Source organism: Lithobates pipiens, unplaced genomic scaffold, assembly GCF_037356315.1.
Source record: "Lithobates pipiens isolate NorthernLeopardFrog02 unplaced genomic scaffold, aLitPip1_a1.2 Scaffold_10, whole genome shotgun sequence".
Classification (NCBI taxonomy): Eukaryota; Metazoa; Chordata; class Amphibia; order Anura; family Ranidae; genus Lithobates; species Lithobates pipiens.
This window is the reverse complement of record NW_027507686.1, coordinates 35,547,638-35,565,004: the sequence shown is the minus strand read 5'-3', so window position 1 is coordinate 35,565,004 and position 17,367 is coordinate 35,547,638. Positions and strand designations below refer to the sequence as shown.

Sequence of the window (17,367 nt, the reverse complement as noted above, 5' to 3'; positions counted from 1 at the left end):
CAGGCAGAAGTATGGGTGTTCATGTTCAGTGTATGATTGCTCTCCCTGCAGTCAGCACATGGTGGGATGTGTAAGGGGGGCAATCATGGCACATGAGAGGGCATCCTGGTAGGGCATTAGCAGAGAGAGGCAGCTGGCAGAAGTATGGGTGTTCATGTTCAGTGTATGCTTGCTCTCCCTGCAGGCAGCACATGGTGGGGTGTGTATGGAGCAGTCATGGCACAGGGGTGGCACCCTGGTAGGGCATTAGAAGAGAGAGGCAGCAGGCAGTATGGGTGTTCATGTTCAGTGTATGATTGCTCTCCCTGCAGGCAGCACATGGTGGGGTGTGTATGAAGTAGTCAAGGCACATAGGGGGGATCTCCCTGGCAGGGCAGGAGAGGAGGTGCCATAGGTGGGGGGGGGGGGTGGCAGGAGAAGAGGGGGGACCCAGAGAAGGAGGTCTGTGAGTTCTCTGTAGGTGGTGGGCTGGTGGAAAGGGTGGGAGGGGAGAAGTTAAAGCAACCTGCTGATGGAGGGGGGAGTGAGGCAGGGAGAGGTGAGTGCAGTGTGGACTGAGATGCTGCAGGAAGGGAGATGCAATGCTGAGTGAATGGAATCCCGGCACTGGAAGGAGTGATGATCCCTGGAGAAGGAGCTGCCAGTGATCTGATGGTGCAGTGATCTGACACGGTGAGTCCCGGACTGTACACTGTGGGCTGTGCTGCATGCAGATCTGAGGATCACTCTACAGATCCCAGGGAAGACCATGCACTGAACCCCCCACACCCCTCTCTACAGAACCATAGATGTCTGCTATTGTGGTCATTTTATTCTGCAATCCCATAGTAAATCATTAGTGTCACCCTCCTGTGCTGATCATCATAGTAGCAAGGCTTTCTCATGTCCCCTCCCCCCTCTTCTATTGCAGTTATCCTTTCTTGACACCCCCCTACAGAGGAGGTGGGTGATAACATGGTGAGATGAGTTTCTCTGCTGGTTCTTGTAGTCCTACACTTGCTGGAGAACTGTATACATCACCTGCCTAGAAAAAAAGTTTTTGGACTGTGCAGATCACAGTTTAGAAACTTTGAAGGGGTTTTGTATTCTGCAGCCACATTTAAAGGGACATGCTGCTTTAAATAAGTGATCAGCTGTTATTTTGACCTTGGTTGAGGCTACCTTATTTTTGGAAAGCCAAACAGCCAATATAGATATAGCCTGCTCTTTGATTGTTATGGGAAATGTGTTCTCATTGCCCTCCTTTTGTAAAACATCCCTCTGGCTGTTCCACTGTCCTAATAATTTTCAAGCCACTAAACTGGAACAAGCATAAAAATCACAGAAAGGCCTTACTGGCATATTTATTCAGGGTCAGCGGCTTAGAATATTGATTTCAGAGGATCAGCGTGGCAGCCAGGTAACTAGCATTTTCAGAAAGAGACAGTACCGGAGAAGGTTCATCTAGCGCCCAGGACAAGGATGCGGAACTGCACCCCTTCCCCATTGATAATGCGTGCTGCCCTGTGTCCATTCTTTATCCTCTTGCTCTGCTGTGCCCAGGGCAGCTGCTCCTCCTGCCCACCCCTTGCCCCAGCCCTGGTAAGAGATCTCACTAATGATAACCTACATGCTATCCTATGACAGATGTTCTTTGATTGCCTTGTGGCTTGCAGATTGGACTAAGGAGCTCCTGAATAATTTTTGCACCCCAGTTATAAACATAATGCTTAGAAAAAGTTTTTTTTTTTGGGCAGCCAGTGGCTACTTATCACTGTGTGCAGACAAAATTGTTTATAAAAAAAAAGCTGAAGAATCTCACTTCTGCCTATATTATAACCTTGTACTGTAAGAAACAGTATTTTGATGAACTATATTGTGTTACCTGATTCCATTCCTGCATCTTCCGACTGCTGAATATTGACAGTTAAAAAAAAAAAAAAGAAAGAAAAAGGAAGTACATATGCCAGGATTGTGTATTCATTTGTTCTTTCTGCCAAAAAAAAAAACTGGAGAGCGCCCTGCCTATGTGGTGTGATACACAACAGCTGATATATTGTAGATGTCCAGAAGACGGTTGGGTCAGCCTGTGGTCTCTTTGTGACACCATTGAAGGGTTATGTGGTGTCACCTGCACTGCAGCACAGCCAGAGACGTTCTTAGCAAAGGAGATTCATTGAAAATGCAATAGATCTGTACTGCAGGAAAACATCGAGGAAGGGCAAGCACTGGAAGAAGATGGGAACGTATGGGGGATAAGCTCCTATCTATTTAATAAAAATGGAAAGTTCAAGTTTAAGGGGTTTTCCACTTTCGCTGTGAGCTTTCCTTTTGTTCTGCGACTTGTGCCAGCGAGTGGGAGTTGCCATCCTCGTATCATCGCCTTTCACTTGCTTCCGAGGCTTTTCAGAAGCTCTCACGCTGACAAAGAACTTGGAGGTGAATCGCAATTTTCCTGTGACACATCAAAAGCTCTTCTAATTTTCCTGCTGCTGCAAGAAAGGCAAATTCCAGCTGGGAGTTGGGAACATTCACCTCGCCCCTACCTTTTATGTAAGCCGCCTGCCTCTACAAGTCATCTTTCCTGTTGGGTCTGTCCATTGACAACCATCACATAGCATCCTCTAGGTTAAAATAGACTGTACTAGGACCATGTTAAAACATCCTGATCCTTTATTGATTTATGGTTTTCTGCTAACTAAGCTTTATATGTTGCCTGCCCATTGCCTTTAGTAATTCTGCTGACCGCTTGTAATAAACAGAGGTGTAAATTCCGTTTTTTATAATATTTTTTTTCTAATAGTCACTTGGTTGCACAGCTCTGGGTCCTTTCTTTCTTCTTTAAATTGATTTTAAACCTCAGACATGAAATATGAACAAAGCATATCCCTCTATAGTGTGTACTTGTCTCACTCCAGAGCACTAAGTTTCATTTATGTGCTACTTCGTTCCTCTGCTATCAGCATTAATTTCTTCTGACAATTTTTCCTGACACCAAGAGAAAAATGGTGACAGAGGAGGAGCTTCTCCTGATTGTCAGCCTCAGATCTGTTCCTATATGATGTGTGGAGAGGGGTGTGTCCCTTCCCTCCAATCAGCTCTCAGAGATCTCCTCACTGAGCTCTGCAGAGTGTAGCTCTCCGCCCACTTTTTTTTTATTTAATAGCTCCAATAGGCTGTATAAATTATGGACTTTGAAAGGATGTAGAGAAGAGAAGATGGCAGATAAACATGTGCGATTTTTCAAAACGCATCACACTCGCAGCTCAGTGGTGTGAAGAGTCCGCTAAAATTTAAAAGGAAACGTTTTTCTTGTGGGTTTTTTTTTAGCAAGGTAAAAACGTAGCAAAAACGCTTTGGTGTGATAGGGCCCTAATGCTTGTTAATCCCAATGGCCATGACTCTAATCTTTGCTCTGTTGCAGAGCAACAGTCATCAGTAGAATCATGAGCATCCAACACTTCCAGTGGTGTCAGATACCTGTGTCCTCGTTAATAGAGAAGTATGGGTTGAAAAAAAAAAAACATAATCACCTAGGTGAATGTCCCCGGCCGCTTCTATGAATGACAACTGAGCGATCAAAGACTGCTGATCGCTCATTTCTCAGTGTTCACTGAGCAGAGAGCCAGTGACGGTCAGTCACCGACTCTCTGCTCTGCCCCACCAGTGCTGTGTAGGGGACGGAAGCGGCTGGTTCAGGTTGCTAGTCTCCCAGGCCTCTGGGTGGATCCGACTGTAAAGTTGGGTTTTGTCCAAAGCCTGGACCAGCTGATTGACGCTTTAGCCCTCTGTTGGATGAAAACGGGTCACAGGTGATCAGAACGAACTGCATTCCTGTGATCCATAGGAGAAATACAACCAAAATAGCTTTGGCTATACTTCTCCTTTGATGATGTGGTGGGCAGTGGGTGGAACCACAGCACATAGAGACACCCCCCAAGGTGTTGGATGCTGGGACACATTAGTTGCAGTCGGTAGATGGAACTACAGGACTCAGTATAGGACTCTGGCATCTGCCACATCCAGAGATGTTGAGTGCTGAAGTTTCTACTAGTGGGTATAGCTGCAAGAATAAAAATTGGAGTCACCAACCACAGGACTGGTAAGTACCAATAATAGGTAGGGTTGTCCCGATACCACATTTATAAGACTGAGTACAAGTACCGATGTCACGTGACAGTGTTTTTTATTTTGTTTTTTTTTTACAATGCTTTCTTTCTTTTTTTTTTTTTTTTTTAGGGGGGGGGGGTGTATGCTGTCTTTGTGTTTTTTATTTAAATTTTTATTATTTTTTTTACAATATATATATATATATATATATATATATATATATATATATATATATATATATATATATATTCCTTGCAATACTTTGTGTTTTTTTTTTATTGTTTTTTTTTTTGTTGGGGGGTTTTGGTGCAATATCAGAGATCTTAACAGACCCCTGATTTCTCCCCCTCGAGACAGAGAAAGAGACAAAGGATAGAGATTTCCCAGTCCCTTTCTCTGCAACCTCAGCTGCGCTGAAAATGAATGGAGAGAAGACAGTGGCTCCTCTCCATTCATAAACTGAGACATCGTAATCACAGGAGGTTACAATGTTTCAGTTATGTGAATGGACAGAGTCAGTGATCACTGACTCTGTTCATACAGAAAAGGAAAGAGAAGGACATGGAGCGGGACAGCAGAACAGAGGAAAACTGGAGGGGGACAGCAGCAGAACAGAGGGGGACACGGAGGAAGAACGGAGGGGGTCATGGAGGGGGACATCAGCAGAACGGAGGGGGACAGCAGCAGAACGGAGGGGGACACGGAGGAAGAACGGAGGGGGTCATGGAGGGGGACATCAGCAGAACGGAGGGGGACAGCAGCAGAACGGAGGGGGACACAGAGGAAGAACAGGGGGAAAGCAGGACGGAGGGGGACACGGAGGAAGAATGGAGGGGGACAGCAGAACGGAGGGGGACACAGAGGAAGAACGGAGGGGAACAGCAGAACGGAGGGGGACACGGAGGAAGAATGGAGGCGGACAGCAGAACGGAGGGGGACACAGAGGAAGAACGGAGGGGGACAGCAGAACAGAGGGGGACACAGAGGAAGAACGGAGGGGAACAGCAGAACGGAGGGGGACACGGAGGAATAATGGAGGCGGACAGTAGAACAGAGGGGGACACGGAGGAAGAACGGAGGGGGACAGCAGAACGGAGGGGGACACAGAGGAAGAATGGAGGGGAACAGCAGAACGGAGGGGGACACAGAGGAAGAACGGAGGGGGACAGCAGAACGGAGGGGGACACAGAGGAAGAACGGAGGGGAACAGCAGAACGGAGGGGGACAGCAGCAGAACGGAGGGGGACACAGAGGAAGAACAGGGGGAAAGCAGGACGGAGGGGGACACGGAGGAAGAATGGAGGGGGACAGCAGAACAGAGGGGGACACAGAGGAAGAACGGAGGGGAACAGCAGAACGGAGGGGGACACGGAGGAAGAATGGAGGCGGACAGCAGAACGGAGGGGGACACGGAGGAAGAACGGAGGGGGATAGCAGAACAGAGGGGGACACAGAGGAAGAACGGAGGGGAACAGCAGAACGGAGGGGGACACGGAGGAATAATGGAGGCGGACAGCAGAACAGAGGGGGACACGGAGGAAGAACGGAGGGGGACAGCAGAACGGAGGGGGACACAGAGGAAGAATGGAGGGGAACAGCAGAACGGAGGGGGACACAGAGGAAGAACGGAGGGGGACAGCAGAACGGAGGGGGACACAGAGGAAGAACGGAGGGGAACAGCAGAACGGAGGGGGACAGCAGAACGGAGGGGGACACAGAGGAAGAATGGAGGGGAACAGCAGAACGGAGGGGGACACAGAGGAAGAACGGAGGGGGACAGCAGAACGGAGGGAGACACAGAGGAAGAACGGAGGGGAACAGCAGAACGGAGGGGGACACGGAGGAAGAATGGAGGCGGACAGCAGAACGGAGGGGGACACGGAGGAAGAACGGAGGGGGACAGCAGAACGGAGGGGGACACGGAGGAAGAATGGAGGAGGGCAGCAGCAGAACGGAGGGGGAAACGGAGGAAGAACAGAGGGGGACAGCAGAACGGAGGGGGCATAGAGGATGCGGTAACAGTCAGCGGTGATCGTGTGTGGGAGAGTTACAAGCACCAATCACCGCTGTATTGATTTCACTAAAGCAGCTAAAAGCCGCGAGTCAGAAGCATGGAACTCCCCCACGCACCGATCACTGCTGACTGTTCAGGTATCGGGTGAAGCTTTGGTGGTTTTTTTTTTTGTTTATTTTGGATAAAGTTTCCCATTGGGAAGATTCACCTTCTATTTGTCCTAAGGATCATTTTAGGGTGGATATTTGTCCGAAACATCAGAACACGCCTGAGCCCATCATTAGTCATAATGTGCTAGTATGCATCACATACTAGCACATTTATGTGAAACCTATTTCAGACCAAAGCCCTACCAGCAGCAAGCTGTCACTGCTGACAGGGCTTCCATCTGCCCCCATCTCCCTTCCGGGTTCATGGACTCCGGCTGTGTGAGTGGCCGGAGCCACGATGACGTCACTCCTGCACATGCGTGTAGGAGCCGCCGTCTACGGCACAAGACTCTGAAGGAATGGCCAGGGTGGCTGTTCCTTCACAGCGCATGTGCCAGTGATGTCACTGGCTACATGTACAGTAAATATCTCCTAAACAGTGCACGTTTAGGAGATATTTACAGTACCTATAAGTAAGCCTTATTATAGGCTTACCTACAGGTAATATTCATGTATGGGAGTTTACTCCCACTTTAACTCCAAGTTGTGCACAGTGTATGTGATAGCAGCCTCAGTGAACACTGAATGTTGGGAAGGCCTTTTATGTTTAACAATACAAACAGAGAAACCTGCTGACAGAAAGCCATGTAAGGAATTGAAATCCAGAATCAAGCCTGACTTGGGAATGTGATCACTGAGGGGAAGGAAGTTACAGAGCTCAGGAAGTATACTCCCTGTGACCCTGTGAGGTGCTCTGTGAAATCATGCTGCAGTGAATTACGCATTACAGTAATAAAGGTATACTGTGTGTGTGCTTTCTGATTGCACTGATTTTATCGGTAGTGGTTTCACTTTGTCTGGATTTGCAGCAGGTATAGGGCCGTACCCTCAGTCTGCTGTAGCCTCTGTGGAACAGCTGGGGCATTCGTTTCAGTTTATTTAAGCTTTGTAGTTGCTCATCCTACATTTAGAAGTTAAAAGAGGAGCTTTAGACTCTGTGAGATGTAACCTATCATTAGAAGTGCTCCTTGTCCCCCTCCTCATCAGACTGTCCCTTTGATGTTCCTTGGGTTCCCAGGATGTTCAGTCACCGTATCCGATATACAGGTGTCTTTCCGATTTCCTCCCCGGGGCTCGGGAACAATTAATTATTCCTGTTTGTGAAATAAGCAGAGCACACGGGACATTGTAAAGGAATACAATCATTTGTTACTGTAATGCTGCATACACACAATCAGAATTTTAGTTGGAAAAAGCTCTGATGGTTTTCCAGGCGGAATTCCAACGGGATTTTGCTCAAGCTGTCTTGCGTACACACGGCCACACCAAATTCCAACCGTCAAGAACATGGTGACGTACAACACGTATGACGGGACTAAAAAAAGGAAGTTCAATGGCCAGTAGCTAATAGCTTCCGTCTCATAGTTGAATCTGAGCATGCGTGAGTTTTTGCGCATTGGAATTGCATACACACGAACAGATTTTCGGATAGGAACTTTTTCTCAATCTTTTGCTCTCAATCTTTTGCTGGCCGAACTTTGGCCAGCAAAAGTCCGATGGAGCATACACACGATCAAATTTTCCGACCAAATGCTCTCATCTGTCTTTTGCTGGCCGAATTTCTGATCGTGTGTACACGGCATAAGACTCCCTACTGATTTGCATCACTCTTAGTTAACCACTTGCCGCCCGCCCTATAGGCAATTGACGGTGGCAAAGTGGTTTCATAATCCTGACCGGACGTCATATGACGTGATCAGGATTGTGAGCCGCTGCGCGCCCCCGGGGGCGCGCATCGCGGCGATCGTTGTTGCGGGGTGTCAGTCTGACACCCGGCAACTACGATCTCGGTAAAGAGTCTCCGAAGGAGACTCTTTACCATGTGATCAGCCGTGTCCAATCACGGCTGATCACAGTGTAAATGGGAAGAGCCGGTGATCGGCTTTCCCTCACTCGCGTCTGTCAGACGCGAGTAGAGGAGAGCCGATCGGCTGCTCCTCTGACAGGGGGGGTCTGTGCTGATCGATTATCAGCACAGCCCCCCCGATGATGCCCACACTGGACCACCAGGGACGCCACCAGACCACCAGGGAAAAGGTAATAAAGGTCATAATCCTCCCTAGACCACCAGGGATGCCAGTCAGCACAATGGGTGCCAATCAGTGCCCATAATGGATGCCAATCAGTGCCCACAATGGGCATCACTGATTGGCATGCATTATTGTTTGGCACTGATTGGCATCCATTACTATAGTATAACACCAATGCCGCCTATGAGTGCCCACCTGTGCCGCCTATGAGTGCCCACCTGTGCCGCCTATCCATGCCCACCTGTGCCGCCTATCCATGCCCATCTGTGCCCATCCGTGCCGCCCATCCGTGCCAGCTATCAGTGCCAATTTGTGCCACCTATCAGTGTCCGTCCGTGTCGCCCATCCGTGTCGCCCATCCGTGTCGCCCATCAGTGCCACCTATCAGTGCCACTTCATTGGTGCCACATTGGTGCCCATCAGTGCCGCCTTATCAGTGCCCATCAGTGTAGCCCCATCAGTGCCCATCAGTGAAGGAGAAAACGTACTTATTTACAAAGTTTTGAAACTGAAACAAAAAAAAACATTTTTTTTTTCAAAATTTTCGGTATTTTTTTATTTGTAGCGCAAAAAATAAAAACCGTAGAGGTGATCAAATACCACCAAAAGAAAGCTCTATTTGTGGGAAAAAAATGATAAAAATTTAATTTGGGTACAGTGTAGCATGATCACGCAATTGTCATTCAAAGTGCGACAGCGCTGAAAGCTCAAAATTGGTCTGGGCAGGAAGGTGTTTAAGTGCCCTGTATTGAAGTGGTTAAAGATTGGAATAACTACGCTTTTGCTCCATTCAGAGATGGTCGTGGTTCATTTCACTTTCCTACAGTAAGATATCACTTTTTGGCATGTCCATAAACTTTACTGTTAGGTTCATCACCCAATTAAGTCAGCTTTGTGGCTTCTTTGTTTGGTAGTGGTAATAAAAAAAAATCCAGTCCCCTGCAAGCCAATGTCATAAGGCGCTAGTATGCATGTGTTTTTCATGCTATTTTAACTGTGTCTTAAGCCTGGTACACATTACTATTTTTTTTTCATTCAACCTGGAACAAAAACTCACAGCTAAGGTCAGAGGCGTTGTACTAACAGTCGGATGTTAGTGCCACACTCTCCCCTGCTGTGCTATTGTGTTTAGACAGGGGGCAGCTTCCCTTCCCTGGCGGTGGTTGTGGGGGTCTGTGGGAGGGGGAGGTGCTTATCGGAGTCTAAAAGTCCCCCTTAACAAGGGTGCCCCCAGATCCTGCCCCCACGTGAATTAGTATGGGGTATATAGTAGCCTTACCCATTCACCATGGGCAGGGGGATGAGTGGGTCACATGTCCCATATCTGGAATTGTTTTTTTTAGACATTTCGTAGACAAAAAGACATTCTTTGTTATGTTTTTCAGTATAGACAGTAAAGTATCAAACTGTCCAGGATACAGAGAGACATCATGAGAAAACAGAATTCCTGGTGTAAAATATCAGGGCGATTATACTCAAGTGGGTGCATGCGATTTAAGGAACACGTGTCGGTCCAGACTGCGTTGTAAAGGCATGGCAGCCAACGTTTATTAAAAGGAAACACAATTTAAAGAAACAACAGCAATTTCCCTCACGGGGGTTCCACCATTACTGTATTGTTCACGCTTCAGCCTCCTGGCTTACTCACTTGCAGCACCGCTGCTTCAGGCCTCACAGCTAGGCCTTAGGTCTGTTCCTCAGACCTGTGTGCTTGGGTCAAGCTCTCTCCTAGCTTACCCGGGGTTCAAACTGCCACCTGCAGTCTCTCTCCTAAAGAAAATGGGTGTCCTCCTGACACTCATACACAGACGTATTGTCTGTAGAGAGGATTTCTCCTGACTCCTCAGCCAGACTTCCTGTCTGCCTGGGTGGAGCTGTCTCCAAGTGGGAGCCCTGAGCTCTATCCCTGGGATGCATATGAACCTCAGTCCACAGGTGTGTAATTAGCATGCCTGCTTCTGCCACAATCAGGAGTATATTGCTAATCCACAGGGTGGCACGGCGTCACCTCTCCACACTGGGTACAAAACAAGTAAGCTGTGGTATAGTGGTCATCTCAATTGTATGTAGATGTAAGAGTGTCAGGCGAAGCGTCGGCTTCCTGGTGTTATGTCCCTGCATGGTGGCACTGTACAGATTGTTGATATACCAACAAATTCTCTAAGGTCCCTTTCACACTGTGGCGGTGCGGGCGCCGGCGGTAAAATGGCCCTATTTTTAGCGCCGCTTTACCGTCGTTTTAGCGGCAGTATTCGCCCACTAGCGGTGCGGATTTACCCCCACCCCCTCCCGCTAGCACCCGAGAAAGGGTTAAAACCACCGGCTATTGCTCCTCTGAGGGAGAGGAGCTTCCCTGCTCTGTTCCAGTGTAAGAAGAAAATGATTAAGTTAGAATAGAAAAAAGGGGGAATAGGTGGAAAAAAACGGGAGGATAGGGGAAGAAGGTGCCTGGTTGAGCAAAGGCAGAAGTCATCTCTCTTTGTGCAACGAGCGAGCGCCCCCCCCCCCCCCCCATCCCACCCCAAAGCACCTTGTCCCCATGTTGATGAGGACAAGGGCCTCTTCCCGACAACCCTGGTCATTGGTTGTCGGGGTCTGCGGGCGGGGGGATTATCGGAATCCAGGAGCCCCCTTTAATAAGGGGGCCCCCAGATCCAAGCCTCCCACCATATGTGAGTGAGTATGGGGTACATCTTACCCCTACCCATTCACCTGGGGGAAAAAGTGTCAATAAAAAAAAAACACACTACATTATGTCGCATAAGAGTTCAGCGAAATGATGGTTAGTATAGGTTAGGGTTCTCCAAAATTTCTAAACAAAGGGCCAGTTTACTGTCCTTCAGGTTTTAGGTGGCCTGGACTGTGTCTATCGGGAGTACAAAATGTCCCAGCATCAGTGGGATTAAACAATCCCCCATCATTGGTGTGATTGGGAGGAATTGTGCCCCATCATTGGTGTGATTGGGAGGAATTGTGCCCCATCATTGGTGTGATTGGGAGGAATTGTGCCCCATCATTGGTGTCATTAGGAGGAATTGTTCTCCATCATCGATGTGATTGGGAGGAATTGTGCCCCATCATTGGTTTCATTGGGAAGAACTGTGCCCCATTATTGGTGTCATTGAGAGGAATTGTGTCCTTCCTTGGTGTTAGTGAAAGAAATAGTGCCCCAAATGGCGAGATAAAAGCAAGCAAATGTCCAGATCTGGCCCCTGGGCCACAGTTTGGAGACCACTGGTATAGGAAATGCCAGCAAAGGGAAAAAGTTCATATAGCATACCTAGATGGCTAGCATTGTGATCATTAAATTCACCCTAGAACGGAATGGGTAGAGCATGGAGGAGTAGGGGGATTTGGGGTGAGAGAAAGGGTAATTGAATAAATACATCTAAATGTGTTTTATTCCACATTGAAGCCTCTTGTTGTCTGTCCTTCTTTTAGTTTGGCGTAGTGACGGTTCCAACTAACTCTTGGGGGTTATAGTCCCTCTTTGCAGAGGCCTCAATGTTGTTCTGACAGTGCCCGGCGTTACATGAGCCGTAGATTGCGTCTCGGATCAGCGTTTTCTGAAAATGAACACTTCCAAAAGTTAATTTGACCTAAATCGCCTGATAATAACACAAAATTGAAGGGATGGCTGCAGGATGACAGGCCCCAGCCTGATGGATAATGTTAGGGTTTCAAGCTGCAATTGTGCTCAGCTCCGTCATTTGAGAAGCCGGCTTTATATACAACCTTTATATCAGCCTTTGGGACTTTTGTTTTTTCACATGCAGCTCTGAAAGCCCTAATTATGAGCCAAGCAAGTGACTGGCGTTTTCTTCCCAGCAATGCTGTTTATGGGCATTTCATATCTTGCCAAAAGGACATTGTAAAGAGAGTTTCCAGTCTAGCTGAAGGTTTATCTAGTTCTCCTTTTGATAATTCAAAGATTAAAGTGCAGTGTCCTCCAGGAAAAAGGGTTTCTTGCTATTAACTGTAAAGGTCTGTCCTGTTTTTCTGCATTTAGGTGACTTCCTCATAACATATTTGATCCTGCCATTAGATCTGTTATGTTTCCACTTCCTTCCATTGCCCTGTATTTTTAAGTAAACCATCAAATGTAGGAACTACCTCTGCTGATCAGAAAATTCATGCTGTTCCGTTCTGCAATGCAGCCAGCACTCCTTGTGGGCGAAGTAGTGCCATTCTACTGAGCCACCCATGTTGCTTTCTGCAGGACTTGCTGGAATGCCTGTGTGATGGGCTTTTGTTTTCTTCAGTTGGGTTTTGTATTCCTATACCAGCCAATGGGACTGAAGAACATGCTTGAAGCACATGAATAGCAGGCCAAATGCAGGTCAGAAGGAGGTCAACTGCAGAGCAAATGCACCTGTCAATGAACTCTGAGGCTCCATTCACAACCTAATCGAGGGGCGGAATTGCCGCAATTCCCGCCTGCATTCCCAAATAGCTGCAAAACGCGGGGCACGTTTGCAATGCCATAACTTCTAATGAGACCCCAATCGCGCCGCGATTTTACCACGATTGTAACGGGATAAATCATGCTGCAATCTCGGCAAATTGCAACGCGCGACTCTGTCATCCAAAGGAAGTTCATGTTCCTTTTTCAGTGGCAAGCATTGCACATTGCGATGGCAGCGCAATTTACCATGTGACAATTGTGGCAAAATCCTGCCGTGATTGGGGTGCCGTTAAGAAATAATGGCATCACAAACGTGCCCCGAGTTTTGCAGCTATTTGGGAATGCAGGCGGAGTTGCGGCGATTCCGCCCTTGATCAGGTTGTGAATGGAGCCTCAGAGTTAATTGACAGGTGCATTTGCTCTGCAGTTGACCTCCTTCTGACTTGCATTTGGCCTGCTTTTCACATGCTTCAAGCATGTTCTTCATTCCCATTGACTGGTATCAGGGCCGTCTTTAATATTGATTGGACCGTGGGCAAAACTTTTCTTGGGGGGCCCCCTCCCCATGCAGTTTCGCTCTCCACCTGCTCTGAGACTTACAATAAATAGCAGCTAGACTCAAAATCAGTTTACTGAATCAGATCAGGCAGCTATTGCGATTGGTTGCCAGAGGTTTCAGTGTATCATTACAGCTCACTGACTGGTTGCTAGAGGTCACAGAACACATTACAGCTCACTGGTTAGTTGCTAGAGGTTATAGCACATGATTTCTGCTTGTTGATTGGTTGCTAGAGATTACTGTGGATATGACCTCAGGGGGGCATGATATACATAACAATGCTGCCAACCACCTCTATTTACATATGAATGCCAGTAATTTACATGTAAACACAGGGTCTCCAGGTGAGTCATCTGGGACACAGCACAGGACTAAAACCTCAAGGGGCGAAGGAATTTAAACCAGCATAGTTGGCAAGTATGAAGCAGCTGGTTTGGGCCCCACAACAATGACAGGGTTTTGCCCTGCCTTAAAAACGGCCCTTGACTGGTATAGGAATGCAATACCCAACTGAAGCAAACAAAAACCCATCACACAGGCATACCAGCAAGTCCTCCAGAAAGCAACATGGGTGGCTCAGTAGAATGCCACTACTTTGCCACAAGGAGTTCTGCATTGCAGAACGGAACAGCATGAATTTTCAGAAATCGTGGGCAGAATGGTGGCAATTCTGCCCCAATCAGGTGTGAATAGAGCCTTAATGATCTCAGAAGTTTCTCAAACTGATGCCATAGACAAAAGCCCAAAGCCTATTGACACAGGTCTTAACACTACAAACATGCTTACAGGAGCGTAAAATCTCATTGATTATCTCAATATTAGGATGCTCCTCTTTGTTGCCCATCAGCTGGCTGGGGGAGGAGCCTGCAGTCACACAACAGTTGGGTCAGCACCATCTTACAACTGTGATTTTGTGTGTGTGGGGGGGGGGGGGTGTTGAACTGTGTACTTGCAGCAGTTGGGGTAAGGTGTAACTTTTATATGGGGCACATAACCGAGATCCTAAAATTTTGTTTGACATTATGCTTTAATAAGCTAAACAACTAACTGAATTAATTTGGCTTAACTTCTGTATCTGAAGGCGATATATGGCCTGATAATTGCTATTTTAAAATGACTGACTTATAGCTGAAAGTGGTTGTAAACCCTTACATACGGTATACCCAGTAAAGTGACTGGCCTCGGGTGATACACAGAGATAAAACAAATCCCCTACATAAGCTGTACCTGTTTATCTGCAGTCTTCTCTTCTCTACAGTCGTTCAAAGTCCAAAATTTATAAAGCTTGTCTGAGTTGTTAGAAAAAAGGGGGTGGAGAGCTGAGCTTACACCGAGAGCTCAGAGAGGAGAGCTCTAAAAGCTAATTGGAGGGAGGAGACACGCCACCTTCACATAGCACACAGGAACAGAGCTGAGGCTGTCAATCCTCATCTGGAGATCCTCCCCTGTCACCTTTTAATTTGGTGTCAGGAAAACTTGTCAGAAGTGACTCATTCTGATAGCAGAGGAATGGAGCAACAGAGAGAAATTACACTTAGTGCTCTGGATTGAGACAAGTACACACTATAGAGGGATATGCTTTTTTTTTCATATTTCTTAACTGAGGTTTACAATCACTTTAAAGCATATCGCCAGTGCCCCCCTATTGTACCAATTTTTGAAAAAGTCCCAGGATATAATAACTTGTTGTCTGATCTTTTCTGATCTGACCTTCTTGTCATGTGTATTGCTTTTATTTACATTGAAATATACTCAATAAAATATTTGAACAAGAAAAAGAAAAAAGAAAACGTCCCAGGATACTTCCAGCTACGGAGTCTCCGATGTCCTTCCCCCCTTTTCTTCTTCCCCTCCCGTCTTATTCTCTCCGGCTCTTCTGCTTTGGAAATGTATATATATATATATATATATATATTTATTTTATTTTTTATTTTTTTCCTTTGTACATGGCGGACTTAGCATCCTCATCAAACTAATGAGGGTCCCTTACTTTGTTGTTGGCGCCCAATCCATATTTTCGCATGTACTTCAGTAAACTTATTGTTGTGTCTTTCATGTTCTCCTCTTTCTTTTGATGTGTGATGGATATTGTTTTGGAATTCACTGATATATTGATCTTACGTATATATCAATATGAGATTATATTCTGTACCTTTTTAAAATCTTAAATAAAAACAACTGAAAGAGAAAAAGCCCCAGGGTACTTACCTACAATCCAGGAATCTTCAGTATGGCCATGAGATGAGCCAGGGTCAGTCTTCTGTACAGGCCAGCACTAAAGTTATCACCTGTGAGGTCCATTTCTTTCTATTGTGAGCCCAGGCCATGTAATGACGCGCCCCCCCAGGGGTTCACACAAAATGGGTTAAATGACGCTGGGCATCTTTTAACCCAGAAGAGGGGCAAAGCTGGACAATGGTGGTGGACTTGAAAGTCAGTGCTGGAGCATGGAGTAGGTGAGTAGTGATTTGGGAACTTTTTCTCTTGGATGGAATGAAGTAGGGATTATAAAAAATTACATGGAGATCTGATTTAACTTTTTTTTATCTACTTTTTAATTCTTTGAAAAAAGCATGACATAAGTTTAACTTCCCCTTTAAGTAAACCTTTCATAGTCAGAACTTTTCATAACTAACTGTATAATTATGACAGTTATCACGTGGAAGGACGTACTTAGCTGACACAACTGGCAGACACGGCATGTAAACTGTCAGCTATACATGTGGTGACTTGGATGTATCTATGGGTACGTGCTTCACTGTGCTTAATTCTTCCTTGTCTGTTTTTGTCTTGGGGCAGATGCCAGGTCGGCTGCTGACAGCTCTGAAGGTCCTGGGCACAAGTCTCTTTGCCCTGCTGGTGCTGGGGGGCATTCTTGCTGCCTATGTCACGGGATACCAGTTCATACACACCGACCGGCACCACCTCTCCTTTGGACTATACGGGGCCATCCTGGGACTGCATCTACTCACCCAGAGCCTTTTTGCCTACCTGGAGCACAGACGGATGCGGAAAGGAAGGCAGAAGTTCCCGACGGGAAACTCTAGAGTTGCGCTATGCATTGCAGCCTATCAAGAAGACCCAGAGTACCTTAGAAAGTGCCTGCAGTCGGTACGGCGGCTCTCCTACCCTCACCTGCGGGTGGTGATGGTGGTAGATGGAAACACAGAAGACGACAGATACATGATGGACATCTTCAGGGAGGTGATGGGATCAGAGGGCACTTGCTGCTACATGTGGGACAATAACTACCATGTCACTGAAGAAGGGGGTCAGGAAGGTGAAAGGGGCGTAGAGGAACTGGTACAGAAGTTTCCGTATACCTGTATAATGCAGAAATGGGGAGGAAAAAGAGAAGTGATGTACACAGCCTTCCGAGCACTTGGGGACAGTGTGGACTACGTGCAGGTAAGGGCTATGATGTGGCATTGCTATATGGTTGGTAATTAAATGTATGTATTTCAGTTGTAATTTGTCAAGGATATAGGGCTTTGGGGGAGATTTACTAAACCTGGTGCACTCAGAATCTGGTGCAGCTGTTAATGGTGGCCAATCAGCTTCTAACTTCAGCTTGTTCAATTACGCTTTGACAATAAAACATGGAAGCTGATTGGTTCCTTTGCGTGGCTGCACCAGATTTTGCACTCTCCAGTTTTAGTAAATAACCCCCTTTGTGTTCATTGGCAGGGGCGTAACTATAGGGGGTGCAGCAGTCGCGACCGCAACTGGGCCCTGTGCTGCAGGGGGCCCATGCAGTCCCCTCTACATATGGCCGGCAGCAGCATAAGCAGCTAGGGGTACCAGTGCACCATGCACATGGGTGGCTGGAGGTGGAGGGTGACTAGCAGAGCTCCATGCTCGACTATCACACTGGCTGCTCTTTAGTTGTGCATTCCCCGCATGACCTGTGTCCTCGGCCGGCTCCTCAGAGTACCCCTCTCCTGCTCTATGCATTGCTGCTCAGTCCGATGTCTGTTCTCCCCAGCCAGATGGGGCACCTAAAAATAAAAAATAAAAATAATAAAAAAAAAACTACTGATGCCAGTGGTGGAACTACAGGG

General features: G+C 47.0%; 1 protein-coding gene across 2 annotated transcripts in view; it reads left to right on the top strand.

Annotated features, from left to right (window-relative positions):
- The first annotated feature begins 473 nt into the window (after window positions 1-473).
- Window positions 474-17,367, top strand: part of HAS3 (hyaluronan synthase 3) — a 37,679-nt gene continuing 20,785 nt past the window's right edge. The window contains exons 1-2 of one of the 2 annotated variants that reach the window (XM_077454158.1): window positions 474-672; window positions 16,106-16,714. In XM_077454158.1, coding sequence (XP_077310284.1) covers window positions 16,106-16,714 — 609 coding nt within the window. In that variant the 5' untranslated portion in view covers window positions 474-672. Of the gene's footprint in view, window positions 673-15,691; window positions 16,715-17,367 lie in introns of those variants that run through there. The other variant, XM_077454150.1, reaches the window with a different exon arrangement.